Source organism: Podarcis gaigeae (assembly GCF_964106915.1).
Source record: "Podarcis gaigeae genome assembly, chromosome: Z".
Lineage (NCBI taxonomy): Eukaryota > Metazoa > Chordata > Lepidosauria > Squamata > Lacertidae > Podarcis > Podarcis gaigeae.
The window spans coordinates 13,497,804-13,513,187 of NC_139691.1; the positions used below are offsets into that span (position 1 = coordinate 13,497,804).

The 15,384-nt window shown below is 46.6% G+C and overlaps 1 protein-coding gene across 1 annotated transcript in view; it reads right to left on the reverse strand.

Annotated features, from left to right (window-relative positions):
- LOC310837129 (FK506-binding protein 15-like) overlaps nucleotides 1-15,384 on the reverse strand; it is a gene marked incomplete at its 3' end in the record, with an annotated part of 74,880 nt that overhangs the window by 25,801 nt on the left and 33,695 nt on the right. The window contains exons 10-19 of the mRNA XM_083723197.1: nucleotides 15,123-15,265; nucleotides 14,501-14,549; nucleotides 13,928-14,047; nucleotides 13,283-13,364; nucleotides 12,127-12,212; nucleotides 10,680-10,770; nucleotides 9,497-9,624; nucleotides 8,401-8,508; nucleotides 7,245-7,339; nucleotides 6,599-6,701 (exon numbers count right to left, since the gene is read on the reverse strand). Coding sequence (XP_083579323.1) covers nucleotides 6,599-6,701; nucleotides 7,245-7,339; nucleotides 8,401-8,508; nucleotides 9,497-9,624; nucleotides 10,680-10,770; nucleotides 12,127-12,212; nucleotides 13,283-13,364; nucleotides 13,928-14,047; nucleotides 14,501-14,549; nucleotides 15,123-15,265 — 1,005 coding nt within the window. The remainder of the gene's footprint in view (nucleotides 1-6,598; nucleotides 6,702-7,244; nucleotides 7,340-8,400; nucleotides 8,509-9,496; nucleotides 9,625-10,679; nucleotides 10,771-12,126; nucleotides 12,213-13,282; nucleotides 13,365-13,927; nucleotides 14,048-14,500; nucleotides 14,550-15,122; nucleotides 15,266-15,384) is intronic.

Sequence of the window (15,384 nt, forward strand, 5' to 3'; positions counted from 1 at the left end):
CCTACATTTCAAGAAAGTTCCAGGAATCAGTGAACAGAAGCACTGCTGATTTTTCTACAATGTCTTATAAGGAGCTTGTAAAGCTTGTGTAACTTGGGTAGCCAATTCAAATTTTGTGGTCACCAGAACATGCCCTTGCTACAAAGAGCCTGCTGCAGCACTGGAAGGTGGTGTAAGATGAAGGACAAAGATGAAAGGGTGTGGTATCTTTCCCTGTCTCTGCACCTGCATCATCTTCCTCCAGCTCAGAGCCAGAAAGGTAAGAAAAGAGGTTTGTTTTGGCTCTCTGTTCACACCCAGCAAGTGTTTAGCAGAACTAAAGCAAGCTGTAGGCTTCTAACCATGTTTGGGACTGCGGAGAGCGTAATTATTTTTATCCCTCAGCAGCTCTAATGTCAGAAGAAGGCCTCAGACTTGACTCACTCACAAGAGCACATCTAACTCCTTGCTCTGATGAAGGGAGCAAGCAGGCCTTTTTTCTTCTAATAAAGAGTTAACTTCTCTTAATCCATATGATTTCTTGCTGACTGGCTCACTGAGAACAAACTACCACTGAAGGAGCATGGTGTGTCCTCCACCAAAGTACTACCTCTCCTCTAACACCCCCCCACACTAATATCACAGACACAGGTACTGTCCAGGATTCACAATGGCACCCAACATCCAAACATCAATGAAGACCCCCCCCACACACATACCTTGAGCACTCCTGAGCTGAATCTAGCGATCATATCTCTACTTGTGGCTTACCATGTGCCACAAAACGGGCAAAGTCATGCCAAACTGAAATTTCAGTCTGCCATCTTGATTCAAAATGGCACCCAACATACAAACAGCAATAAGGTCTGCCGCCCCACCCTGGGAACCCTCATGCCAAGTTTGGTATTATGGATGGAGAGCTGTCCAATTGCATAGAAGGCAAATGGGCAAACCATTTCCCAAAATATCAGTCAGGTCAACATATTCCTCCAGCATGACATAGAAAAAGTGTGGGGGTGGCTGGGAGGGAGAGTTGGACTCCCCAGAGTTGGAATTAATAGATGGCAGAAAAAGGCAGTGTCTTGTCAATACATAATTCCATTTAAAAGCTGTAAAATCATGAGTCCCAGCTCTTGGGAGTAGGAAAGATGGGGTTGGGAGCGATTCACTGATAAATGTATTTATGCACTGGCTCAATGGGAAAACTTTAGAAATTCATAGGAAATCACTCATTGTATCTATCTTCTCCGTTCCAATGGCATTTAGGACCCAGGGAAGTGAGGTATAAGGGGAGGGGTGAGTGAGCCCACCATAATTCCCGAGATGTACATACACATCTGCAGGGCCTTCCCAAGGAGTCATGGCCAGTGATATCCAACCACCTCAGTCACAATGCCCATCCTATAGCGGGATGAAGCAGGACAAGACAGAGGGGTGTATTTGGTTTGACTCAGGGACCAAGGAGCTGTAAATACCGGTACTTTCCTTTGTACTGGGATGGGAGTAAGTGTGAAAAATTATATTTGCGTGACGGGGTATGCCTGGATCTCAGGTTCTCAGGCATTACCTCAATAGAATTAGAACAGAGGGAGGGGAAAAATCAAAAGAAGGGAGATTACCATATTCATTTTTTCCAATGGCAGAAAATTTAAATTTAAAAGACGCATGGAGACATAGATACCCAAATGAAAAAATAATACACAAATTATTCTGAGGCCAAGCAATAGGCAGGAAGAATAGCTGGAATTTGGATAACAAACAATTTAATTTGGAAAATCAAAAAGGTAGAAATACAACCGAAATCAATAACAGACCATAATTCAATTATGATGGGAGTTAAGAAACAACAGAAAAATACAGTTGACCCTTGGGTTATGTTACCTTTGGGTAACGTAATCCTTGGGTTGCAAACCTGGAAGTGTATACTTCCGTGTTTCACTGCGTGGTCATGCACAGAAGTGCTCAATCGATCTGTGCGCATGCACAGAAGGGCGTCTCCAGTTACAAAGTTTTTGGGATGTGGCCAGGCTCCAGAACAGATCCCATTAGTAACCGAAGATGGAGAATAAATGAAAAAATCTTAAACAATGAAAAGATAATGAACAAAGCACAAGAACCTCTGAAGGAATTTTTTCAAATAAACATGGCACAAGAAACATACATCAGAGTGAAATGGGATGCAAGCAAAGCTTTCATAAGAGGATTTTATATACAACATGATGCAATACAAAAAAGAATTAGAGAGGAAAAATTCGATCAAATTAGAAAGGAAATAGATGCAAATGAGAAAATATTAGCCAAAGACCCAAAGAATGAAAATGCAAGTAAAAAAAAATCAAATTATTTCAAAATTATTTCTATTGTGTCCATTTCACCCTGAGTTCTTGGCCTCTCCTTCTCAATACTGGCGGAGAGCCTGAGAGGCAGCCTTGCAGTTTAAGCAGAGGCTGCACGAGTTTGTTCAACCGGTGCTTCCAGAGAATGAGCCTCAGGAGCTGCAAAAAGCAGGCTGTCTTGGGCTCCTTCGAGAGCGGTGGATGGAGGACTGCTTGAGCTTTCCTTCAGATTAGCCAAAGGTGTGGGGGATGCCACTGGTGCTGGTTCTCGGAGAGAGTTGCTGTGGGGATCCCCATAAAGGGGTGCGGCACTTGGTCCTTCCTTCTCGGTGCTGCTGCTCCCCCTTTGCTCCTCCTGACTCTCCAGCAGCTGCAGAGTTGTTGTCTGGAACAAGTAGAGGGGAGGGGGGATTATTTGCCACAAAAAAGACTGCAGCCCCTGATGAAAGTACTGTGTAATGGTTGGTCTCTAGCCAGGACTCAGGAGACCAGGGTTTGAATCCCTACTCAGCCACACAGCTAAGTGACTTTCACTTTGTAATATCTGGGCTTCACCCTCTTTGCCGTTCCCATGATTAGTAATATGGGGCTAAATGCCACCCCAATCTCTGACCGGTGCAAGATTCCAGGGGTCTAGGCACTTAGTCTGTGTTTCCTTTGGAAATGAGGCACAGTGTAGACTGTGGTGTCATAATGATATCTATCTATCAATACTTTATTGTGGTCCAAAGATCCACAAAACAATTTCTAAACTAGATACAGTTAAAACAACCAGACAGACAGATGGAAGAAACCAAGGCAGTCATTTTGTTTTATCTAGGGCATAATGATTTTTGTTTCTTACAACCTCCAAAAGAAACTTTGCCACAGCCAGTGTAATATCATTTTGACCTGTCTTCCAAAAGGTATTTAATATAGGAGGCTTCAGATTTTCTTGGTAAATTTCCCAATAGGGGATTGGTCAGTTGGTCCCTTGCTTGTTCATGCAATTGATGTCCTGAGAACATAAACAAAGCCTATTTTAATAGGGGATGCCTCTCAGCCTGTCATTTAGAACTTCCAAGGAAAATACATTTAGTCTGGCTTTGGTAAATAAACGCTGATAGGTAGGTACAGACAAATTCCTAAGGTACGAGGATATTTGATAGTCATACCCATATTGGATTCCAGCTGCGACCAGGCTACAAATTACATAAGATTGGGATCGCAGGTCCCTATGTGAGATGTCCCAAAGCCTTTGCCTCAGGGATTCAAGGGCAGTGTCATAACCCAGATGATATAAGAGGGATGGTGGTAGTGGAGCAACACACATTAATTTGCCCACTTGTCCCTTTCAATCCTCCATTCAAGAATGAAAGAAGACGCATGATCAGAGTTCAAGGGCATCTTCCAGGGAGGCAAAGAACAGTCAAGGGTGCAAAGCTGGGGGAGAGGGGGAGGGGTGTGGCACTGGGAGAATCCTAAGGGTCAGAGAGAGTTTTCCAGGGAGCCACTTCTGGCCTCGGGTGATGACTATTGCCACCCCTGGGAACTACCTTCTCCAGATTCTCCTTAACGCAGAGATCAGCCAGCTCCTCTTCCAGGGCTACCACCTTCTCATCCAACTTCTTCCCACTCAGCTTCTCCTCCTGGTATCTGCTTTTCATGTTGTCAGACAACTTCTCAAGTTCTGTGGAGGTGGGGCACATAGCCAGTGACAGACGAAGCCTGTGCCACAGTGCATGTCCCTGTTTCCATCCACTGCTGTAGCTAAGCCTAAGTACAGCGCCATCTGCACTATATGCTTTAAACACTCACAGCTTCTCCACAAGACATTCTGGGAACTGAGAACATTCTGTTAAGGGAGCTGAGAGGTGGTGGGAAACCCCAGTCTGCCACAACCTCCAGCTACAATTCCCAGACTGTTAAACTATGCTGGAAATGGCTGCTTAAGCAGGGCTCTCCACTTCTACACAACTGCAGTGGTACCTCGGGTTAAGTACTTATTTCGTTCTGGAGGTCCGTTCTTAACCTGAAACTGTTCTTAACCTAAGGTACCACTTTACCTAATGGGTCCTCCTGCTGCTGCTGCTGCCACGCCGCCGGAGTACGGATTTCTGTTCTCATCCTGAAACAAAATTCTTAACCCGTGGTACTATTTCTGCGTTAGTGGAGTCTGTAATCTGAAGCGTCTGTAACCTGAAGCGTCTGTAACTCGAGGTACCACTGTATTGGCAGCTGGAAAAAAATCACACTTGCCAGGATTCCTTGGGAGAAAGCCATGCCTGACTGCAGTGGCATGATGATGCTGTATAGTGTGGATGGGGCCTCCGTGTAACTTTAAAGACATATCACATGTTTCTTCTCACTCTTACACTGTTCTGCTCTTGCATGCAGGGCAAGGTAGGTGCAGAATCTGCACAAACCCATTTTCTATTATGTTACATTATGTTAATGTTTGTAAGCTGGAGATTCATTTCAACAAAAAGCAGCACAGAAATACAATCAATCAAGTTTGTAGAGATCAGAAGCTTGCCCTTTTTAAACAGATGGAATTAAAGTCAAGAGTCTTTTGGAGATTGTGTGTCTGAGTCTTTAACAGCTACACTGCAGGAGGCCCTAAGGAGCAGGACTCCAACACCCATCATCCCTGGCTACGCTTGCTGGGGCTCATGAGAGGTGAAGGCCAGTAATACTTTGAGGGCCACAGGCTCCCTACCAGCAAGCTAAAAAATTTCCTAGGATGATAAAAACTACTCTGCATGTGCTTGGATAGTGCTCTTCAGCCATTTCAGTGCCTCCTCTCAGCTTCCCTTACCTGCCAGCTGTGCACGGAGTCGGCTGACCTGGGCTTTCTGCCTCTCCAACACTGCCAGGGCTTCATTCAGTTGGGAATAAAGATTCATCTCCTGCTTCTGATGACGAGCCAGCTCCAGCTGGAGCTGGGTGATCTGCGCCACGGCTTCCACTAGCTTCTTGCTGATCCTGACCTGCAACGCAAAGGAGCAGGATGCAGGAGAATATATGGGGAAGGAGTGCCCACAAGACCTTTCCTGGGAGGATGCAAGAGCTGTGCTTTTGGAGGCTCCCAAATGCTAAGAATGAGTCTCCCAGGAAACACCCTGCAGAACTGGTCTACTGGCAAGGCAATGAGGAGCGGGGAGAGGCACAAGCCTTGGGCTTTTTAGTTAGTTCAGGAGAAAGCATGCACGACAAAGGTGCATAAAATGGAGAGCAGAAAAGATTTCGCCAGAAAATTCAGACAAAAGAAAGGGCATCTTCACACAGCAGAGCTCTCTCCCACAAGATAAAATGAAGGCCAAACAGTTAGATGGCTTTAGCAGCAGATTAGACAAAACAATGGGGCAGGAAAAGCTATACACAGCCAACAGCCACAAGGGCTACGGTCTCCCTCCACTGTTGGAGACAGCATGCTGTTCCTGAGAATTGCAAGTGATCCAGTGGCGGCATGTGCTAGAGAGAAAAGCGGGGACAAGGAGAGGAGAGTTAACACCACCAGAAGCAAGAACAGCAAGAGGGGAGGAAGGTTTATCAAAAGAGGCAATGGCATTCTGGGTTAAGCACACTCTGCTTATTCGGTGGTCCAAGGGCCGATTATATCACTCAAAATCCCAGTGGCCTCAGAGTAAGATGCATGGAAGATCCCTTAATGGCAGGGTTTGCACGCTGATGCCCAAGCAAGAACAGGCCACAGCAAACCTGGACTTGCATGCTCTCCCCTTACATCTCCTCCTCTCATGCGGCCAGGAACCCTGACACTTATGCCTAGCCATGGTTTGCTGTGTTGCCTGGGATAACGAGCTGCAGCTAACATCAACTATGGTTAATATCAAACACACCAACTTCAAATGTTTGTTTCTATAAGCTAACTTCAGAAACTAATTCTATTTAACATTAATGGCTGTTCTCAGTCCAGACAACAGAGGAAGCAGCAGTTACCTAGAAGTGAAAACTCTCACACCCTTCTTCTTGGCTGCATAGGAGAAGGTGAGGGGGACGTTCACTGTGCTTCCTCACATCATGCCAACCTGAGGTGCTTTTCAAAGGATTACCTGAAGCTTATGAATCTTTTACCTGTATGTGCATGTATACCTAGCCAGTCATTTGTTCTATTTTGTTGCTGCTGCTGCTGCTGCTCAGAAACGTAACTTCTTTCTGGCCTGCAGGCAAAGGGGAATAGTGACCTGCACTAGCGATTGTGAACTCCTGGGATAGCACTTGCCCTCCCCACAGCCTCAGTCACTTGGCCTTCCTGTTGTGGCTATCACACTGCCAGGGCTTACCTTCTCCTGTTCAGCATGTAGGACCCTTGCCTGGGTGTGCTTCATGGTCCTCTGCAGTGAGCTGTTGCTCTGCTCAGATATCAGGTTGCTCTGCTCCACATAGCTGGGGGAAGAATTTTTTTTTGCACACGTGAATCTTTGCATGATTTGATAATTTGCATCCTCTCATGTAAAAAAAGAAATCAAGGCAGTATCATATGTGGATATCACTTTTCAAAAGCCACCCTAGGAGAGCTTCTATCCTTTATATCAGAATCCTAATAGTTCTTATTATTTTATGTTCCATCTTTCCTCCAATGAGCTCAAATACTGGTATATAGTTTTCCTCCCTTTTTTATCTTCACAAGCCTGTGAGGTAGCTTAGGCTGAGAGAGAGTGACTGGCCCAAGGTCACCTTCATGGCAGAGTGGGGACTGGAACCCTGGTCTCCCAGATCTTACTCTGACCGACCCTCTTAATTGGAACCCCACACTGGCTATATTCCTGTATTCCTCTATTTGTCCATCGAGCCCAGTACTGTCCACTTTGACTGACAGCAGCCTTGAGGTGCCTGGGGATTGAGCCAGGCCACCTGAGCTTTAGGCTTCAGCCACAAATACCAGCTGTTTCTCATAGAGCATTAAAAGTGAGCAAGAGTCTCCCTCACCGTTGGTTGCGGTCAATCAGTTCACCAATCTTATTGTTCTGCTCCTCAATGCAGCTTCTCTTCTCAACAATCTCCTGTTTCAACATCTCATTTTCCTGTGGCATAAAGAGCAAAACGGAATGTGTCAGAGCCAGTCCTGGCCTCTACAACTCTCACAATCTCCAGCCACAATCTCTTCCCCAACCTCTCTTGGGGTTTCTCACAACGAGGACAGAACATGGACAGAACATGGGCAGTTTGGAGCTGCTCCCCTTTTGCAAGCCTCCTTGGTAAACTTTATTTAGTAAGCAAATTGCGAGACAGCTGTACCTCATGAAGCCATGGAAGCAAGATACATGGTGAGAGCAGAATACAACACAGAAATCCAAGCTCTGACAATGAATAAAATCAGTTTCACAAACTCTGATACAATAAGCCCATCTATTCAACTCAACTTTAAAAAACAACACCATTTCAGCAGGTATAAAACTTGATTTTCATAAGTGACATCTCAGGACGGAAAGCCCTCCAAAGCAAGCATGCTTTCAAGAGGCATCTGAACAGCGTCACACTTAGCCCTGGTCTGATTTGGGCTGGAAACTGATACTGGGTGTCTGGAGCTGCAATACTAAAAGCCCAATAGCTAGTGCAGCCTTAGAGGAACCAGAAAAGAGGAAGCTCTCTTAGCTCAAGCCAGATAGTTGCATGTATCCAGCTCAGTGCAGCCTACAACAGGGGCAAAGAACCTCTGCCAGTCCAAAGGCTGCCTTGCCTCTGGATCAACAGTCCAGGTGTGGGCAGGGCTAGGGACAAAAGTGGGCGGAGCAACAGATGTGGCTATAATACAGGAGACAAGAAGTCTCTACACCAATTGCTCCACATCCAGGCCAGCAACAAAGACACTTCCAGCTGGCCAAAAGAACTCAAGGAAGGTGCAGAGCAGGAACAGGGAAGGACAGGGCAGCATTTGTGCCCAAGGCTCCCCACTGACTGGCAGCGTCTCCTCCAGGGTTTCAGGCACGGGGTCTCTCTCAGCCCTGCCAGGAGACACCATTGGGGATTGTACCCAGGACCTATTGCGTGCAAATCACATGCTCTGCCGCTTAGCTGTGACCCTTCACCTGAAGGTAAAAGCAAGGTAAAAGTCTTCATGCTCTCAAGTAGACAGGCTCTTTACCTGCAGGATACGCTGGATGTTATTCATGATCATAGAGGTTTCCATGGTAACAGAAGAGATGCCTGGCAGCAAACCGGGGCCAGAGCTTCGCTTCCGCAGTTCCTCCAGCTGCAAGGGATGTGGGGAGAGAAAGGAAAAAACAAAAAGGAGGTGCAGCTTGAAGCATCAGCACATGGGAGAGAAGAAGCCAGAGCAGGACTGGGCCCTTTGAGCTGCTCACTTGTTTGCCAAGGAGAGAAACTGGTGGGAGCACAGGAACCTGGCTCGGTATCAGACCACTGGGTCCATCTAGCTCAGTGCTGTCAACACTGGCGGGCAGCATCTCCCTGGGTTTTCAGGCTGGGGAGTCGCCCAGTCCTACCTGGAAACGTCAGGGAGCTAACATGGAACGTTCTGCATGCAAAGAGGTGCTCCACCACCTAGCTGAAGCAACTTCCCTAGTCCCAAACCTCCCCCCCCCCCATCAGAGATTAAAAAGACAATTCACAAGCCTACTATAAAAGCAGCTGGATACAGTTCTCCAAACAGTATGAAACAGAAGCAAAACCTGAAGGTAGATTGATGTATTATTTCAGACAATGTTTATACTGCCTGATATATGTATTTTTTAATGAACATAAAACCCCAAAGTTGTTTAAAATCCTTAAAACAGTTGAACAACAATCAATATCAGGCAGGCACCTTCACTGTACAGGCAACTCCCCATCTTTGGCCCTGCAGGGGTGCGGGGCAGGCTGACATGCACAGTGCCTCAGAACGCAAACCCCGTGTAAATGGGGAACTGCCTGTACCCTTTTTGGCACATGCTTCTTTAGATCTCTAGAATGCTGATAGGTTTCTAGTTTATCGCTGGTTTTAATTTTTTGAATATTTAAATTGTTTTTACTAATAATTCTATTGTTTTATTCTTTTTGTAAAGTGCTTTGAGTTTTTTATGAAATAAAATAATCAACAATACAAAACCAACACCTCAGGGGAGGGAGCTTTTCAGCCCACTGGAAAAGCCTGTTGCAAGAAAAACACCTTCCTATTGTTTCTGGAAAGTCCTAGCAAGGCAGTTCTTAAGCAGCTTTCTATCCTGAAAGTTCTGTATTACCTTGACTGACAGCTGGTCCATCTTGTCAGCCACCTTCCCAACGGCCAGGCGGATTTCTGTGATCTGCTGTCGGGTCTCTGTCAGCAGGAATGAACCAAGGTCTCCAGCTGCTGTGACAGAAAAGAAAACTTTGCAAGGTTGTGTTTGTTATTCTTGTTTCAAAATGAGACTGCCAGCAGAAGCAAATACAGTGGTACCTTGGGTTACATACGCTTCAGGTTACAGACTCCGCTAACCCAGAAATAGTACCTCAGGTTAAGAACTTTGCTTCAGGATGAGAACAGAAATTGCGCAGCAGCAGCGTGGCTGCAGCGGGAGGCCCCATTAGCTAAAGTGGTGTTTCAGGTTAAGAACATTTTCAGGTTAAGAACGGACCTCCAGAACAAATTAAGTACCGAGGTACCACTGTAGAAGTGGACAGGGCGGAAGAGAGGGGTCACACCAATAAGAAAGGGCAGGGAGAAAAGAACACAGTTGTCCTTGAGCATCTTAACAAGCAGCTGTGAATCTTCTGGGGTGGGGGACTTTAAGGCAACTTAGCTGCCTATTCCCAGCTTTTAAACGGCTGGAATAAGGCAAAACAGTGTAGACTTCGGGAGGCAGTGATGGCCACCAACTTGGATGGCTTTAAAAGAGGATTGGACAAATTCACGGAGGAGGAGAAGGCTATTGATGGCAACCAGCCATGATGTCCATGTTCCGACTTCACAATTGGGGGCAATAAATGCTTCTGAATACCAGCTGCTGAAAAGCACAGGAAGGGAAAAGTGCTCAGATCCTGCTTGTGGGTTTCCCACAGGCATCTGGTTGGCCACTGTAAGAAGAAAATGCTGGACTACATGGGTCACTGGCCTGATCCAGTAGGCTGTGATGCTCTGAACGGGGGAATTTCTAACTTTCACTGAGTTAATGCTCAACAGGTAGGATTTCATTTCCTGAGCTACAGATGTAGATGCTCAACATTCACTATCCGTACCAGTTTGGGAAATATGGGTGTCTTAATTAATACTGGTGTGTCACCATTTCTTTCTCTTATTATTTTCTGTTTGCTTTCTTCATATATGGCAAGCCTGCTACCAGACCTTTGGGTAGTCAACAATGTTAATAAAGGGTTTTGCTTTTTTAAAAAAGTTAATGTTTGGAAGCAGCTCCCAAAGCTACCTAGTGCAGAGTTTGAACATACCTTGGAAAGGAGCTGGGCACAACCCAACAGGCTGGAGCTGGGAAACTGCGGCACTCACTTGTGGGTAAGCATATGGCATCCCTGCATAAGGCTGAGAACACAGGTGGGGGAGGGAAAGGAGAGTCAGGTGACTTGTCACACTGACCAAACAGAAGGCAAAAAGGTCCCCCATTAAAACAGCAGGATTGCTTAAGCCTGCTCTCAAGGGCTAGATGACCCAAAGGCCAAGGACTGCAAGGGATCCTCTCCTGCAAAAGGCAATGATGGACAACCATTTGGACAGCTTTAAAAGAGGATTGGGCAAATCCATGGGGGAGGCACCTATTGATGGCTACTGGCCTCAAGGAAGAAGGAATGCTTCTGAATGCCAGTTGCTGGAAACTGGGGGAGGGGAAAGAGCTATTGCACGCAGGCACTGATTGTGCACTTTGCACTGGGGCATCCAGGTAGCCACTGAGAACAGGTGCCCCCATCTGAACAGGATGCTGGGCGAGATAGGCCATTGGCCTGAGGTTCTTTTTACATTCTTCTCCAGCAGAGGTTCTTCTTACATTCTTCTAAAGATCATCCAATATATAGAAGATCCCCGCTGGATTTGGTGGAAACTACCGAGCACTGCCGAGGTAACAAACTGATTCTCTCCAACCCAAGGCTATGAATGCTGCTAGGTCTTAATCTAGCACTTTTGGGATTTGCACCGAAGGGCTATTACCTTCATGGTTGAAGGAATGGGTTTCCAAAACCCAAAACCGACTGTGCAGGCAGTTTGAAACTGCACCAAAATCCCTATTTTTCCTTAGCTAAAATCCATTAACTTGAGCTCTGAGCTCAATGCATAAACAAAAGCCCGGCTGTATAGACAAGTGCTCAGAGCCCTCTCCTTTATCAGTTGTGACGGCAGCTATGGCCTTCACTGTACGAGTAGTAGAACACAACAGAGACAATACACGTCTGTGCTTTATCTTACGTCCTGGACACACTCTGACACACAAACCCGGGTCTGGGAACAAACGCCAGAGTGTGTTCCCAGAGATGATTACCTCTTCCCAGATAAGAGTAGGAAGAGGAAGATCCCTTTTATGGTCAGAAGTACAGGAAGGAAGATCCTTTTATGGTTGAGAGTACCAGAGCAGGAACATATGTGATGTCAACCTGCATACATAGGCTGATGTGGTTGGAAGGAGGGAGAGGGTGCCTGGAGGATATATATACTGCATGAAACTTGTCATTTCTTTGGACTTGCTGGGGACTAATCACGCAAGTGCCTTCTGCTATCTGGAGAGCAGAATAAACTCTTTCTTTGAACCAATCTTGGTGTCATTTTGACTTCCTTCCTCCTGTCCCAGAGCAATGCAGACCAAATCGGTGAACTCCAATAAGGCTACATGGTTATGCTGCACCCTCAGCATATGAAAGAACATTTCCTTGCCTACAAAGGACTCCTTACCTGACAGTTTTGAGGGGTTCTTGGAAGGGGTGGGTGTGGCTGAGGGGCACCAGGTGCCTGGAGCCCCAAGACAGCTGGATGAGGAGCTAGGAAGAAAGCAGAGGCATCAGCGTTGCCTATCTCAATACAAGCAGCCCATCATCATCATCATTAACATCAACATGTTTGTCACTATTTCCACCCAAAGGAGCCCAGAGGAGTCAGCACACAAACAGATCAATTCAAGCATCTAAACACAATGCCAGTGACAGATGCAGACTCTGCTCAAGCTGATCTACAGCAAATGAAGGACACTGCTCCCCCCATCCCCACACATCCAGATTTCCTCCGCTTTCCATGCACAATCATCATGCTGGCTTCTGGGTTGTGTCCAACTAAATTCTACTGAGTAGAGCCACTGCATTCAAGAAGAACCCTGCCAGATCAGGCCAGTGGCCCATCTAGTCTGGCACCCTCTTCTCACAGTGGCCAACCAGGTGCCCCCATGTTGTTGTTGTTTAGTCGTTTAGTCATGTCCGACTCTTCATGACCCCATGGACCAGAGCACGCCAGGCACTCCTGTATTCCACCGCCTCCTGCAGTTTGGTCAGGCTCATGTTTGCAGCTTCGAGAACACTGTCCAACCATCTCGTCCTCTGTCGTCCCCTTCTCCTTGTGCCCTCCATCTTTCCCAACATCAGGGTCTTTTCCAGGGAGTCTTCTCTTCTCATGAGGTGGCCAAAGTACTGGAGCCTCAACTTCACGATCTGTCCTTCCAGTGAGCACTCAGAGCTGATTTCCTTAAGAATGAATACGTTTGATCTTCTTGCAGTCCATGGGACTCTCAAGAGTCTCCTCCAGCACCAAAATTCAAAAGCATCAATTCTTCGGCGATCAGCCTTCTTGATGGTTCTGCTATCACTTCCATACATCACTACTGGGAAAACCATGGCTTTAACTATACAGACCTTTGTTGGTAAGGTGATGTCTCTGCTTTTTAAGATGCTGGTGCCCCCATGGGAAGGCTGCAAACAGCACCTGAGCGCAAGAGCCCTCTCCCCTCCTGCGGTTTCCAGCCACTGACAGCCCTCTCCTCCATGAACTTGCCTAACCCTCTTTTGAAGCCACCCAAGTTGGTGACCATCACCAAGGCACAACAAGGGAACACACTTTTTACCTTGCATTGCCCAGTAAGGAGGGGCCATTGGACGGTAGTCGTTCGGACAGAAGGTTGAAAATTCTTGAATGGCATGCGGCTCCTGAAGAAGACAATGCACAATTAACCCTCCTGGGAAGTGGAAAGGGACCCTGGAGGCTTCAAATCCCACATTAACGAGAGAGAGGCATGCCAGAACATTTGTAGCTATGGGGGTTTTTTTAATACGTTGTAAGCCACTTTGAGCATTGTTTTAACTTGGGAAAGGCGACATACAAGTAAAATGATTGATGATCCTTACAAGGCTTTCCCTCAAATTAAGATTCAGACCCAAAACCAGTTTGGGGTGACTACTAGATCTAGGGAGGGCAAGACCCTCAGTTTCATGCAAAGGGCCCCAGGTTTGATACCTGGTAGCAGGGAATGCCCCCTGTCTGAAACCCTGGAGAACCAGGTAGGTTTGTAATTAGCTAAAAAAAGGGCCCTGCCCTCCTTCACTGCCAGTCAGTGCTGACAGTAGGGAGCTAGGTGGATGAGCAGTCTCACTCGGTATAAGGCAGCTTGCTATGTTCCTCAACAGTCATCCTGCCAACCTACCTGAATTTCAGCAACAGCCAACACACACAAACCCCACTGAAAAAAACCTGAGAATTAAAGCTAACACACCTCTACCTCCTTGTCAGCTGAGTCTTGCTGGGGTGCAAATGTGCTGGAGTGGACAGGTAGCATAGGTTGACCCATCTTCGCCATACGGGAAATGAGTTTCACTTTTGTTACATCAGGATTCTGTCCAGGGAAAGAGAAAGGGGGGGGGGTCCTCATAAACACACCATTTCCTTGCTACATTTTCACTCTAAATCTATTAATGAAAGAACTTTAAAACTGCATATATTTTGTTAAAAACCACTTAGAAACCCATCTCAGAAGTCTATGCAAGCACAATATCAAATGTTAATTACTCGCTGTTACAGATTATATGCTTTTCCTGTGACACACCGTATTTGTCCATGTATAAGACTAGGCTTTTTCTCTTAAAAATAATGTCAAAAAATACGGGGCGTCTTATAGACCGAAAAATAAAATACCTTTATTATGTGGGAGCTTTTGAGTTTCTCAAAAAATGCTCACCAATAAGGATCCCACTCTCTATGGGAAGACCAAGTTACTTCTCATTGCTTTGGTCACATTCAACAGGAACTGTACAATCAATAGGAAGATTTGGCTCCAATGGGGACTTACCGATAGCTGTTTGCTAATAGAGCTTGATTTGGCACGCACAGCTGGCTCCCTGCAGTATGGAAGGAAGGGAGTTAACAAACCTGAGCATAGTAGGAAGAGTCTATTAAGGGGTAGGATACTCAACTGGCCTTTGGGACTCTGCCTCGGCCAAGCCCCTCCCCAATCCCACCTCATGACCTCCCGAAGGGAGCTTTAGCCTGGCTGGAATGTGTTCCTGAACTGTGACAGTGCACCTTGCTTCCCTGGACAGGTGTGTGCAGAAAGAAGCCCCACATGGTGTATTTTCTGGCTGTACAAAAGGCAGGAGCAGCATCTGTTGCTCTGTCCACTGGAGCCCCAGCCCAGCCCAGCCCAGCCCTGGAATGTGGCCCCTGCCAAGTTGTCTATGAGACAAGGTGGCCCTCAGGATTCTTTGGAGGAAGCCACGGCTGTTGAAATTGGCATGGCACTATTTGGAACGTATTATTTCTTGTGTTTTATTGAATTTGTACACCGTAGATCCCAAGGTGGTACAGTGCAGATGGGGTCTGAGTTATGCAGCTGAGGTTATGCAGAGTTAGCATGTGACAACTGGGAGAATGGAAGGCTTAAAAGCTAAGGGCACCCTCACTTTATTTCTCACCCTGGCTTTGGAGCTGGAGTAGGAGTCGTCAGCCATGCTGGGTCTGTAGCGGGGCTTTCTGATTGTGGCGCTGGTGAAGGTGTGAGGGAGTCCCTGGGGCCCAGGCTTTGTCCAGCGGAGCCAGCGCCCTTTGCAAACCTCACCTAAGGGAGCAAAAAAGAGGCATCATGGAGTCTGGTCAAGGCAACCACTGTCTCCATTTGTAGAACTTTATCCAGACCGTAGACCGACCACCCAACAACCTTCTGAGGTTCTCTTGGTC